Below are 13,852 nucleotides of genomic sequence, written 5' to 3' on the forward strand. Positions count from 1 at the left end.
CAGGCACTTTGCATGTTTGTCATCCAAGTACATGTGTCCTGGTGTACCAGCCGTGATGAGCACCTTACTGGCCAACATCAATGCCTATTACGCTCACACAACCGCCTCCACTAACGTCTCTGCATCTGATCGTTTTTCGGCCTCCAACTTTGGTGTGAGTGTGATGAAATACATGTATCCAAATGCTGTCAGTTGATGGTTTGTTGTTTTCTGGCCAGTTGTGTAGAGTTGGCTGATGTGCCTAATTCTCAGATAGTTGCTACCTTGAAAGACAGCCTTTTCCCTTCTAGATGAGATGACTAGCAGACTATCCTCAGACTCTGCTATGCTTTAGAAGACATTGTGCTGTGGCCCCACCACAATTGAATCACAATGTTGCTTAGTCTTACAGTCATTACTCAGAATGTTACCTGACATAAATTCAGGATAAACAGGATGAAATGACCCCTCATGAAAGTTCTTTCTGTAGGCATAAAATTACATCAGTAATCTTATATAATCCTCACAGTCTACTGCATCTGTGATCCCTGATTTTTGGAACTCATAATGTTTTTGTTGTTAATAGAGTTTTTTTGTAGATGTGTTAATGTAATTGATTAATCCAATCAAGTCCCATTATGTATTTAATCAGTATCTATTAATGTATGCAATGTAATGAATTCTGGAAATGTGCTAACAGCCTACAGGTATCTGATTTCATATTTAATGATACTTTTTCTTTGAAAACTATTAAATTAGTATATATTTATATATTTTAATACTAAAATATACACTAAGAAAAAGTACAGGGAACTTGGTTAAAAGAGAGACTTCTTGTGTCTTTCTGACCATTTTTCAAATGCATCATTATTTTTTCTCCCATCATCACTGCTAGAAAGCTGTTAAGAATGCCCCAGAACAGCCAGGTGGTAGTGGTGCACAGCTTTGACCCCAGCTCTTCGAGGTTTATAGAATGAGTTCTAGGGCATCCAGGGCTACACAGAGAAACCCAAGAAGCTCCTCAGCACCGGGGTGACAGAGAAGAGTTGGAGTCCCAGTCTCTATCCATCCCCTCCCCACAGGCCCCCAAGCTAGAGAGACTTTGACTGGACACGGACTTCCTTTGCTGAATGTAGATGTGGGAGAGTGGGTCTTGGGGGAACGGCAAGGGCCTGTGATGTAATGAGAAAGATCCAGAATATTTTACTATATGCAGGGAAAGTGTCCTTAGGGGACGGAGCTTCAGAGCTTGGGAGTGTCTCTGATTGAGGCCATGACGGCAAAATGTAGGTAGCTGGAAGCCGGTGTTATGTGTCCACTGCTCCTGTCCGTGTGTGTGCCTGGATCCCCAGCCCCACTTTGTGCTAACAGCTGCTCATTTAAGGGTTTGGTTGTGGGCTGTCTGTCTCCAGCCCTTCCAAGGTACTTACTACCTGAAGGAAGCTAGAAGGGCTCCTGAGGGACATTGAGGGGGGCTGTGGCTCTGAGGAACTGTTGAAGATCATACTTGGCCTCTGCAGCCTCTCAGTCGCACATCACCTAACCCTGACAGTTCCAGGCCTCTCCTCCTTGTGAGCCACTTTGGGCTAGTCAGACTAGGGTAACTCAGCTAGATGACCCTCACCTTAGGCCTCCCCAGACTCTGCTGCTAGGGTTGGGAAGAGCAAAGCAGAAACTGCCATTACAAGGCTCCCAGGATGAGGTCCCTCCTTGCCCTTCGTCCTTTGTTCACTGGACCTGCTCTGTAGGTAGGGGCCTCAGACCCACAGGGCAGTCAGTGCTCAGGGACACCCAGTCCCCCAGCTCTCTTCAGTCATGTCACTTATTTCTTACTATGCTCAGTGCCTTGGGGGTATTGATCATCTTCTAGATAGGGCATGAAGAGTCTGCAGACTGTTAAAGCTTCTGATCATCAATAAATATTTAAAGCTCAAAAAAACCCAAAAAACCCCAAGAAACAAGTTGGAGAAAGTGTTTGGATTTCCTTTTGCTGACTAAAATGAGAGAGAGAGGTGCAATCACTGGTCACATCGTGCACTTCGAAAGAGATGCTCTCCCCCAGAGACGTGCCAATATGAAAGGGTTCCTGGTTCAAGACAGTGCTGCTACAAGATTTTAACAGGGCTCACCTCATCTATTTTTCTTTATATTGATTTGTCTGTAGTAGTTCTGTTTCTACTGTAGTCGAGGGGGCTCAGAAACAGATTGCTTCTCTTTCCAATTATTTCTTTCTCACCCTCAGAAAGAAAGATTTGTAAAACTGCTGGACCAGCTACACAACTCACTGAGGATAGACCTCTCTACATACAGGGTAAGTGAAGACATGATGTGAGAAAAGTAATGAGTAATCTCAATCTGGAAAACATAGACACATCTTAGCAATAAGATGAAAGGCACAGAAACTGGTCTGTGTCATCATGCCCACTCGGATGGGCAATGCCATTGACACCATGGTTCTTCACTGCCATGTGCAAGTAGCAGGTACAGCCGCTTTTAGTGGACAGGTGGCTTTCCAACTCCTTCTTATCATCCTATCCAACTTCATAATAACATAATCTTTGCCAGAACGTCCCCCTTACAAATATTACTTAGTCATATTCATCTCCCTCCCTCCGTCCCTCCGTCCCTCCCTCCCTCCCTCCCTCCCTCCCTCCCTCCCTTCCTCCCTCCCTCCCTTCCTCCCTCCCTCCCTTCCTCCCTCCCTCCCTCCCTCCCTTCCTCTCTCCCTCCCTCCCTCCCTCCCTCCCTCCCTCCCTCCCTCCCTCCCTCCCTCCCTCCCTCCCTCCCTCCCTCCCTCCCTCCCTCCCCCGCCCTCCCTCCCTCCCTCCCTCTCTGTTTCCCTCCCTCCCTCTCTGTTTCCCTCCCTCCCTCTCTGTTCTCAGTTCCCAAGAGAGGTATGATCTTTGGCTAGTGGAAGAAAGAGTAGTCTGTCCTGAACAAGTACAATGTGTTAGGTGTTCTATCTTTTTCTGGTACAGGAGGAAATGGATGTAGGAGCGTGGGTACCTGGGATGGCTCAGGATGAAACAGTGGACAGCTTCTCAGCCTCTTCTAAGTTAGGTCTTCCATGGCCTTTGTCACTTAAAATGTCATTCCTCTCCACAGCAGGCAATCCACACACCTTAGAGAATGAGGACAAGAGCAGCCTCCAAATGAACAAAGTGAGGCTTTGCTCATCTCTACTTTCCTTATCCTCCATTTGTGAATCATGGAGAAATAACTTCATATGATTTTTGGCACTAATAGCCATCTGTAGGCTTAAAACTGATGGAGTGAAGAATAGTTCAGTCTTTCCCTTCATCTCTCCACAGCAGCTTCCTCCTAAAACTTATGTCAAAGAGAATAATTTATGACATGCAGGGAAGTCTTAAGGAATTCACTTCAGAGATTGTGCTCAGAACTCTGCCATCTGCTGGCTCCAGAGCATAGAAGAGCAGCGTTGACTGAACCTACAGTTCTGGATCTGTGTGGTCTACAGTGTGTCTTCATCTGTATCCATGATACAGTTAGATTCTAGCTTCTGAAGTACTTACTGGGTGTAAGAAGCTTCATGTAAGGAGGGACAGAGGTAGAGAGAGTGCATGGCAGGGACTGACTGTATCTATGTTCATCTGAATAAATGCTCACACATTCATGGGAGGCAGGTTTGGGGAAGAAGTGTGGCTTTCTGAGATGTGAAGAACTCATCTTGGTAAGGACCTGCCTGGTTTAGTAGAGAGGAAAAAATGAACCCAGTAATGTAGGTGGCTCAGTGATAGGAAATCCCGGTGGGCAGCAGCTAGGGACATTTGGGTTCAGTCCTTTTGACAGTGAAGGTTTTGTGTTCTTCTGTTCCTTTCTTCACATTTGCTTGATTTGTAACAGAATAACTTTCCTGCTGGGAGCCCTGAACGGCTTCAGGATTTAAAATCTACAGTGGATTTGCTGACCAGCATTACTTTCTTCAGGATGAAGGTAAGGGTCGACAGATCTGGTCAGTGCTGGGCTGAGGACTTGGCCATAGGAACCTGGAGAGTAAGAGTCGTTGCACAGTCTGAAGCCACAGTTTCCATTTCCAAACACAGCTCTCCCCTGGGTTACATCTAGGAGTATGTAATCCGTAGATCAGTGAGAAAGGCCTGGAAGTTCTCCTCATCCGCTAACCTGCTGCCGGTGTTCATGAGTTTTCTCATCACTGTGACAGGATACCTGACAGCCATAACTCAAAGGGCAGAAGGTTTCCTTTAGATCCCAGTTCTCAGGATACAGTTCATTGTGGCAGGGAGGGAGTAAACAGCAGAGGGGCTTAGTCCAAGACAGGGGGGACTGGCTTCTTTTGCTTCTCACATCTTGGTGGGTCAGGAAGGCAGCAGAGAGTAGAACAGTGAGCAGGGATATGCTAACCCTCAAAGGCCTGCTCCTAGTGATCTGTGATAACTCAACACCATGTCCCAGAGGTTCTACAGCCTCTCCAAACAGTTCCTCTAAATACTTAAAACATGAGCCTATGGGAGACATTTTTCCTTCAAACCACAACACTGGGCAACTTTGAGGACTTAGAAAAGTGAAATGAATCTGGAGTGGATTTGCAGGGATGATGGGTGGATATCCCACCTAGGTGAGCAGAACCCCTGGGCCATATTTCTTCTGTTAACTGGCAGGTACAAGAACTTCAGAGCCCCCCAAGAGCCAGCCAGGTGGTAAAGGACTGTGTGAAAGCCTGCTTGAACTCTACATATGAATACATCTTCAACAACTGCCATGACCTTTACAGTCACCAGTACCAGCTGGTAAGAGGTTTGGAGTTAGTGAGGCCAGCTGACAGCAGCTCTTGGGAGCCTCAGTTTTTCTTTACTAGAAATTCATGGTGGAAAGAAGCTCAAAACAAAGTCTTTGATGTTCTCAAGGGTGAGCAAGTTGTTGACTTTGTACTATTTTTCTCATAGCCTAGATGTCTATGAATTGACAAAAGGCCTTTATATTTAATCCCAGCACTTGGGAGGCAGAGGCAGGTGGATTTCTGAGTTCAGCCTGGTCTACAAAGTGAGTTCTAGGACAGCCAGGGCTATACAGAGAAACCCTGTCTCGAAAATACAAAAACAAAAACAAAACAACAAAAAAAGCCTTTATATAAAACAACACATGCATTTTTGAGCTGAACAGAAATGGCTGTGATAAATTTTGCTTTGAGCAGTTTGGTGGCTCGATTTGTGTGGAATTCTCAGGCCATCCCAGCCTCTTTCTTTTACCTTTACTATCTCAAGGTTAATTTTGATCAGATGTGTTTGGACTATATAAGTTCTGTACTGTCTTCCCCTGAGACTATATCTGACTCTGAGCTCCTGGCATGAAGATTTAACTTTTCCCTGAGGTGACTCATTCTTCAGTTCAAGGTCTTCTGGGATTATATTCACTGATTGGCTCTCAAGGCTGAGCCTGGCCTCCTGTGAAGCTGAGCTGCTTTATCTGTTCTAGTTCATTTTTCTTTAAACAAATTGCATGTGTTGTGGACATGGATGTGTGTGCACATACATACATGTGTTGTGGACATGGATGTGTGTGCACATACATACATGGGAGTAGGAAGAATACCTGTAGGACTGGTTCTCTCTTTCTAGAATGTTAGTCTCAGGGATTGAACTCAGGCCATCAGACTTGGTGAAAGGTATCTTTACTGGCTGAGCCGCTTCTCCAGTCCCATCTTTCTGGGTACTTCCAACTCTGTAACTCTTCTGATAACCATTTAAAAGCCAGGACTTCTTTTTAGTTCCAATAACTCAGTTACAGCTATGTCTTGCTAACTTATACTTTTGCAGATTCACTTTCCTTTAGTGCAGCAAACACACACAGTCCAACAAGTATACATATGTGTGTATGTATATATGTATGAATGTATATAAAATGTTCCAGGCCAGGTCTGAGAGAAGTCCTAAGTGTTTCCTGAAGAACTCCCCAGTCTCACACACACATGCATATATATTCACCCAATGTGGTCTTTTTTGAAGTATTTTGAGAAAGGCATAAGAGTGAAGAGATTCCAAGGAGGAAGAATTCATTCTTGGTTCAAGAATGGGAACATAGAAGAAGGGAGATAAATCTTGAAATGCAGTAGGACCAAAATGATGGAAATCTATTGAGCACCCATCTTTTAGTGAATATATCCAATCTGTAATGCTTCCTTGGAGGACCTTAGTAAATATCTAAGACAGTGGTTCTCAACCTGTGGGTCATGACTCTTTTGGAGATAGACAACCTTTTCATAGGAGTCATCTAAGATCACCAGAAAGCACAAATATTGACATTATGATTAATAACAGCGAAATTACAATTATAAAATAGCAATGAAAATAATTTTATGATTGGGTCATCACACATGAGGAACTATATTAAAGGGTCTAATATAGCATTAGGAAAGTTGAGAACCACTGGTCTAAGATCTTTTTTTCATGCTGCCTTCTCTCATTCTAAATTTTTTTTTTTATGCCAGCCATATACTCAAGGCTTCCCCATTTAAAGGTTTTATAAACCCTTCCACTGGTTCTGGTCTCCATGGGAGGTTTTTCTGGGGCCTCTGTTTAGCTTGTGGTATGTTCTTGGTTTCTCTATCATTCATTTATGTATTCTCTTTGGCTAGTGAAAGATACTGTTCTTAGCTTTAATCTTTCAACCACACAAATGTTAAATTTAATATTTGATCTCTCTGCTCCAGCATAATAATGAGCAAAGCTCTGAACAAGGCCTGCAGATGCTCCAGGGGCCTGGCTTTAGTCTTTTTATTTTGCTATCTACTTTTCTGCTTTCTGAATCTCATTTTCATGAGACAATGTATGCACTTGAGTAAACTCATGGAGTTTCTGTTCAGTTGCATATCAACAAACAAAAACCCATATTTTTTCCACTAGTTCATATGTCCTCTACGAGTCCTCAGAGCTCATTTACCTACCCATTCACTTAACACATGGAGTATTAGAATGCAAAGTCAAGCAAAACACAGTTCTGCCTTGGGAGAAATTATTGTTTGGTAGAAATGAGGGCAAATTACTGCATTTGTCATTCTCTTTGTTGTTTTATTATATTTTATTATACTGTTAGATATCTGATATGCTAATACCAGAAATTCATAGACTGTTCTGGGAGCCCAGGGGAGAGTCATCTGACCACGCCAGGAGCGCCAGGGACAGCTCTCCAGAACTGATATCAAGAAAGGAGCTGAAGGGAAGAGGGAGGGAAATAGAGTATTTGGAGGCACAGAATTATTCATGCACATGTTAATCTAAGGAGTCCTGAGCAGTTTTATTCAGGTGTTTGTAACCTCAGACTTCAGAGCTAATCTATTATGAGGTCAAATCTTAGCTCTGTGACAGAGCGCAGGTCACAGAAGCTTGCTGTGCTTCAGTGTCCTCATCCAGAACATGAGAAACTAGTAACTCGTGCTCAGGAACCGTCAAGCAGATGAAGCGAGACGATGCATGCAAAGCCTTTAGCAGCTGTCAGGCGCCACAGTAAGCACGATGCAGTGCAACACGAGAGAGCTGGGATGGACGACGTGGAGTGGAGGGGAAGGGAGCAGCCTAAAGACCACGTGTCCCATGAAGGAGTCTAACTTACCCGAGGACCATGGAAGAGCTCTGAGATTCCCGTATAGAGAAATCACTGGCAGCTCGCTGGAGGATATATGTAGTGGGCTGGAGTTCAAAGGCCTAGGGTGTCTTTTGAATGAGTCTTTGCTGGGCTAGTGGCAGAAAAACTAAAAGAAAAAGGTACATATAAGTAATACTAAGGTCAAGTCAATAACATATGGATTCAGTCCTGGTCTCTGCTGACTTCTTGTTGACACAGGCTCATTAGCGGATTTTGGAAACTGTAGTAACATGTAGTATTCACATAAAAGTTCCACGTTTGCCTCTGCTCCTGTGAGAAAGAATGTGCATTCCAGTCTCTGTAGTGATCATAAATTGTCTTTGCCTGGAATCTGAATATGAGTAACTATTCTTTTCCTGAGACTCATTGTTAAATTCCTTTGTCTCCTAAGCAAATCATCTTCTCTGGATAGGCAAATAGCTTTCCAGGTGCATTTCTTCCAGCCAGTAATAGCCTTCAAGGGATCCAAAGGAGACCGGCCCCACTGAAAATTAGGTCAAACTGCACAGAGTTTGTCCTGCTCAGCTTGAAGGAACTTCTTAGAATTAGGATGTCTGTGTGTGCTGTGTGAAATGTAGATTTAAACAGGGACATCTGGAAGAGGAAGGTTGCCTGGGGGTGGGCGGATCTTACAGAAACAGACCTGTTAGTGAGGCTAGAGGATGCTCATTTCAGACAGAGTCACATGTCCATAGTGACTAAGAGAGGAATCACAAATGCCTTTCTATCTCTTAGACTGTCCAAGCATACCAGAAGAGAGCCCCAGAGCTGAGGATAGCAGTTCTCAGTGGTTGAAGGGTCTCCCAGTAGTCAGCCTGCTATGGAGCAGAGGCAGTCACTTAGAAGACATGTGCCAGAAAAGGAAGTATCCCTAACCTTAAAGTAGCAGGCATGGTGAAGGAAAAGGAAAAAAGAAGCGTCTTTTCAGTGCCGCTGTGACTAGCTCCCTTTCTCTACGCCCTACCCCCACCCCTGAACACAAAGCAGGAACAACCTCTAGAGGAACCAGGGCCCAGCATTCGGAACTTGGATTTCTGGCCCAAACTTATCACACTCATTGTGTCGATTATAGAGGAGGATAAGAATTCCTATACACCTGTGCTGAACCAGTGAGTATCACCCTACTTGGCTCTGTCTGGTTGGTGATTGGTCTGTCCATCTAACAGCCTCTCTCTTTCCTATCTCTGTATGTTTGCAGTGCCACCTCTTCCAACTGTCCGTCCATCTGTCCCTCTGTCCCTTGTATCTGTCTGGGTAACTGTTTCTGGAGACAGGTGTGGAAATATAAGGGTGGGGGGCCCTACACAGGATGGGATAGCCTCCCCAGAGAGAAAGGCTTCTGGGACTGTGACTGTTAGGGGAGCCCCAGGGGATCCAGAGACTGTGTGTGCATGTGCCTGTCCACAATGAAAAAAAGCTGGCCTCTTAAGGCCCGCCCCTGCTCTTTCTCCTGCAGCTTATCTATCCTGAGCCTATCCTTCAGCCTCAACCCTCCTCAGGGATTCAATGCCTTGTCTGTACCTTCTGGGCATTCTGCCCTTTGGGTTCATCTTAGCTAATATGGTCCCCCTCTCCGTCATTTATTCTCCCATTGGTCCCTGGGCCCCTTTTCTCCAGACACAGTCTAATCCTGTTCCCTAGGACTCGACTCCTCTTTATTATGTCTTGTGAGAACTAGGTACCTTGGGATAAATAAAACCAATAGTTCTTGCCTTGATGTTTACCATGTTTTTTTCCACCTCTCAGGTTTCCTCAGGAGTTGAACGTAGGAAAAGTCAGTGCAGAAGTGATGTGGCTTCTGTTTGCTCAAGACATGAAATATGCACTGGAGGGTAAGGGTCTGCCAGACTCCATCTACCCCATAAGCTCTTTCTTTCCTTTCCCACACAACTTCAAGTTCTTGGTAAAGAGTATAGTAAGAAAGTAGAGGGCTTCTAGCCACGGTGGCAGGTAAGCTATGGGAGGCATAAGATAGACAGAGCTGTAGCCAAAGGAGCCATGTAAGGACAGTGGGTGTGCAGGTGTGGGTCTCTCCTAGCTTTATAACAAGTACCTGTGCAGGGCCTTTTCCTGAAAACAGCCACACTCATGGTGAAGGGTTTCAGAATAGTGGCTTGCTTCCAAGAGTTATCTTTACAGTTTGGAAGTACCAGAGAAGCTTAAATTCCTAGAGATGTCATTGTTTTCTTATAGTTCTGGCCTGGCTTTCTTTGAAACCTGCTCAGTAGGCTACTTCCCTCAGCCCATAGAGCAGAGCCAGATAAGTCTCTTCTCTTTGTTCATTCAACTTACCGTTTTCCATGTCTCACCCTCACAAAGATATCCCTCTCCGTCTATGTCTACACCTGTCTGTGCGCACCAGTCTACCACTGTTCCTGTCTGCTCTATATGTTAGTCTAGCGCCTCAGTCTTGAAAGTGGGTCTGAAGGAAAAGGAGGTATATGAGACAAGCTCAGGGTAATGTCTGTGCTCCACTTGGGTGGAGGGAAAGCATGGATCACTCTCAGACTCTTAAGCCTGTGAGGTTTATAATCAGAATTCTTGAGGTTGAAAGACACTTTGAAGGTCTGTGCTAAGTTGTTATAGCCAGACCACATGGGGATTTATGCTGTGTAAGTCAAACCCTGAGCAGTGGCTGAGTCTTGCTTACTTTGGGCAATGTAATACACACATTTATACAGGTTTTGCCTGACATTGTCTGGAGACAGCACTCACCAAACCTGATGGGAAGTTTGGTGTCAGTTCTCAATGAACATCTGTGGTGGACTTAACAGAAAAAGTAAATGCCTCTGAAAAATAAACCAACTCACAGGATGGGTAGTGTAAGGTGGAGTTACTCAGGGTGTTTTATGAGTTGTTAGGCTTCAGGCCTTTTACCTGGTACGAGCAAAGTCAGCTTGCTCTTTTCAGCCATTTAATTTTGTGAGTTCCCATTTTCTCATCTATACACTAGGAATAGATGTGGCATCCATTTCTTGAGCTGTTAAGGTAACTGAAGTATAGAAAGCACAGCTAGCAAATTCCCTCAGCTCCGAGGAAAGCTCAGCTATTAGGAACAAGAAGGAACCATAAACCCGGGCATGGTGGCGCACGCCTTTAATCTCAGCACTCGGGAGGCAGAGGCAGGCGGATTTCTGAGTTCAAGGCCAGCCTGATCTACAGAGTGAGTTCTAGGACAGCCAGGGCTACACAGAGAAACCCTGTCTCAAACCCCCACCCCTCACAAAAAGGAACCATTAATCTGCTGTGCCACACATGTGGAGATTAAAATTTTTTACTTCTTTAAAAGATAAGGGTAGCAAAGAGAAGGGGTGCACACAATGAAAAGCTATGCTAATATAAAAGTGAGGTAGAAGCTGTACTATAGCAGGGAGATGGAAGAATGGGTCGTGATAGATGCTTGGTGAGAGATTAGAACAAGAACTGATGATTCTAAGAATATGAAGGAAAAAAAGGACAGTATTGATCCTGATGGTAGAAGGAAAGTTGACAATACTGCCCTTAACTAGGGATAGCAGAGAGGAGGTTGGAGCACAAAGGTGGTGAGTTCAAGACCAGCCTAGGATACTTATTGAGTTCCAGGCCATTCCTGGGCAATTTAGTGGTTGACAAATACAGCTATGTAATTACCCTCCCACTTAAAATATGAAGGATAGGGCTGGTGAGATGGCTCAGTGGGTAAGAGCACCCGACTGCTCTTCTGAAGGTCCAGAGTTCAAATCCCAGCAACCACATGGTGGCTCACAACCATCCGTAACAAGATCTGACGCCCTCTTCTGGAGTGTCTGAGACAGCTACAGTGTACTTAAATATAATAAATAAATAAATCTTTTTAAAAAAAATATGAAGGATAAAGTTCCCTCCTGCTTCTTTGCAGTAAACCCCATCCCTACTCTCCATTTATTGAGTATTTTCTTTCTGCCAGGCACTATGCTCCTTGCTGAATAAGACTGAGCCTTGACTCTTGAGAAGCTCACAGGCCAGTCTAGAAAACAGATTTTTTAAATTGGTGGTTACAATACAAAGTTCTAAATGCCATAAAAAGAATGACTATAGGGTGCTGAGAACGTAAAAGAGAACCATGGAATGGGGTTTGCAAAACCTCAGATCTACAAGGCAAAAGCCAAAGAAAGCATGAGAGGACATTGTTACTGAGGAGAGACGGTAATAATGGCAGCAAGGGGAACTAAGAACACTGGGTGCCACTGGCCCAGCATGTGTTTTCCTTTGAGAGGTGGAAGCAAAACAGCAGTTCACAGTTTCTTGTGCTACAGAGGACAGGGAAAATAGTGGGAGATGAGGTTGAAAAGGGCTAGATCATAGGTGACAATGTGTGTATAGGTTTCTGGACTCCATCGGGCAGGTGGGAACCCCTCACATCTTAAGCAGGAGATTGATATGATCAGATTTATCATAGAGAAAGACTACTCACTCATTTGCTATGGAGAGTAGTTTGGAAAGGAATGGCCAGTTTAGTGGCTAAGTCTAGTAATAGGCTAAATACAGTGGTAATGATACCTAGAAGGAAATAGATAGATTCCAGGGGCATTTTGTAGGTAAAATGGGTGGGCACTGATGATTTGGGGGGATGGAGTAGGGACAGTATTGAGGATGAAACCGAAGGTCTTGTGCATCCTATGAGGCTTTTAATAGCCTAGGCAGGCCTTGACTTTGCAGTCCTTTTGACATAACCTCCTGAATATCTGGGATCATAGGTCTCTACCACCTTGTCCAGTAAGAGATGATGATTTAGTTGCATGGAAGAAGACAGGAAGAAGGTATATTTTAGGATGTTTTACCTTTGAACAATAGTGTAATACTAGTTGGCATATTCTGTTCACCTTCACTTGAAGGTGTTAAAACAGCAAGAGGTGAAAGGAAACAAGTTAAATTTAATCACATTATTCCATCAGAGTCTTTATAGACATTACCAGAATTAGAGCTTTAGGAGAGATTGTGGGTTCAAAGAACCCTCTAGGAATGAAAGATAGAAGAAAGAAAACATGGCTGGGGAGGTAGCTCGGTGGGGTGGGGAAAGCTCTACCTGCTCAATTACACTACCCATCCCTCCACCCCCATGTGAAAAGATGGATGCAGGCCAAACATGGTAGCATTCAAGGAACAGAGGCAAGAAGATCTCTGAGTTTGAGGCCAGCCAGTCTAGATAGCAAGTTTCAAGCCAACCAGAGCTACATAGCAAGACCCTGTGGTGGGGTAGTAGGAAGTAGATAGATGCAGCAGGCTGGCTAACCTGAAGTTACTGCACTTCAATGGAAGTGTCAGAGAAACACTGCCTAAACAAGGTGTAAGGTACAAACCAACACCTAAACGTATCCTCTAACCTTGACATGTGGATATACACACGTATACAATAAGTAAGTGAACAGACAAACATTTTAAAGCCCCGGCTGACAGATTAACTCCAATTCTTCCACAAGTAACAACAACCTCATGAAATTTGCATACACTATCTAGACTTGGTTTTTAGGTGCTAAGACACTTTTTGTTTGAGATGAGAGTCTCTCATTGGATTGGAGTTTCACCAAGTAGGTTAGGCTGGTGGGCCCATGAGCTTTCAGAGGTCTACCTGTCTCCACCTCCCATCTTCCATCACCTTCCATCCTGCTACCATGCCCAGCTTTTTATGTAGGCTCTGGAATCTGAGCTTAGGTCCTCATGTTAATGAGTCAAGCATTTTACCAACCGAGCTATCTCCACTGTGCTTGCATGCAGCCTTGCTAGAGGATTAACTCTTTGGATCTTGTTAGAAAAATGTATACCCAGTGTTTGAACACTCACCTACTTAGCGTTTATGTACTGAAGTTAATATTGATATAGAAATTGGGACCTGGTACCAGAGGACACATAATGGATTGTCAGAGAATGCAAGAATATACAAATACAGTAACTCAAAGGTCCTGAAACAGAAGAAAATGTCAAGCGTCACCGGGAAGCCCTGTCCCCATTTCCAGTGTATTGCTAATCAAGCATAAGGGAGATGGACCCTGTACCATCATTCTGTGTCTCAAGGTCAGGGACTGGTCCAAGAGCTCTAGAGAATGGAATAGAAAGGAGGATCTCTTTGGCGACCCCGATTTTCCCACGTTTTGTTGTTCATTGGTATCTCTGCTTTGTCACAAGCCACTTCTATCATTCGTATTCGAAAAGTCTTCTTTGCTGGTGGTAAGAACTTTTGGTTGTCCCTTTTGCCTCTAGTCTTATACCCTTCCTTCTTTTGCTCACTGCTTTCTAG

General features: G+C 44.3%; 1 protein-coding gene across 5 annotated transcripts in view; it reads left to right on the forward strand.

The window, feature by feature from the left end:
- Window positions 1-13,852, forward strand: part of Unc13b (unc-13 homolog B) — a 200,862-nt gene that overhangs the window by 177,076 nt on the left and 9,934 nt on the right. For 4 of the 5 annotated variants that reach the window (XM_021221907.1, XM_021221909.1, XM_029533257.1 and 1 more), the window contains 6 exons: window positions 4-154; window positions 2,222-2,290; window positions 3,844-3,933; window positions 4,620-4,748; window positions 8,584-8,708; window positions 9,346-9,431. In XM_021221907.1, the coding sequence (XP_021077566.1) occupies window positions 4-154; window positions 2,222-2,290; window positions 3,844-3,933; window positions 4,620-4,748; window positions 8,584-8,708; window positions 9,346-9,431 (650 nt within the window). The remainder of the gene's footprint in view (window positions 1-3; window positions 155-2,221; window positions 2,291-3,843; window positions 3,934-4,619; window positions 4,749-8,583; window positions 8,709-9,345; window positions 9,432-13,852) is intronic. The other variant, XM_021221908.1, reaches the window with a different exon arrangement.

This window comes from Mus pahari, chromosome 22, assembly GCF_900095145.1.
Source record: "Mus pahari chromosome 22, PAHARI_EIJ_v1.1, whole genome shotgun sequence".
Classification (NCBI taxonomy): domain Eukaryota; kingdom Metazoa; phylum Chordata; class Mammalia; order Rodentia; family Muridae; genus Mus; species Mus pahari.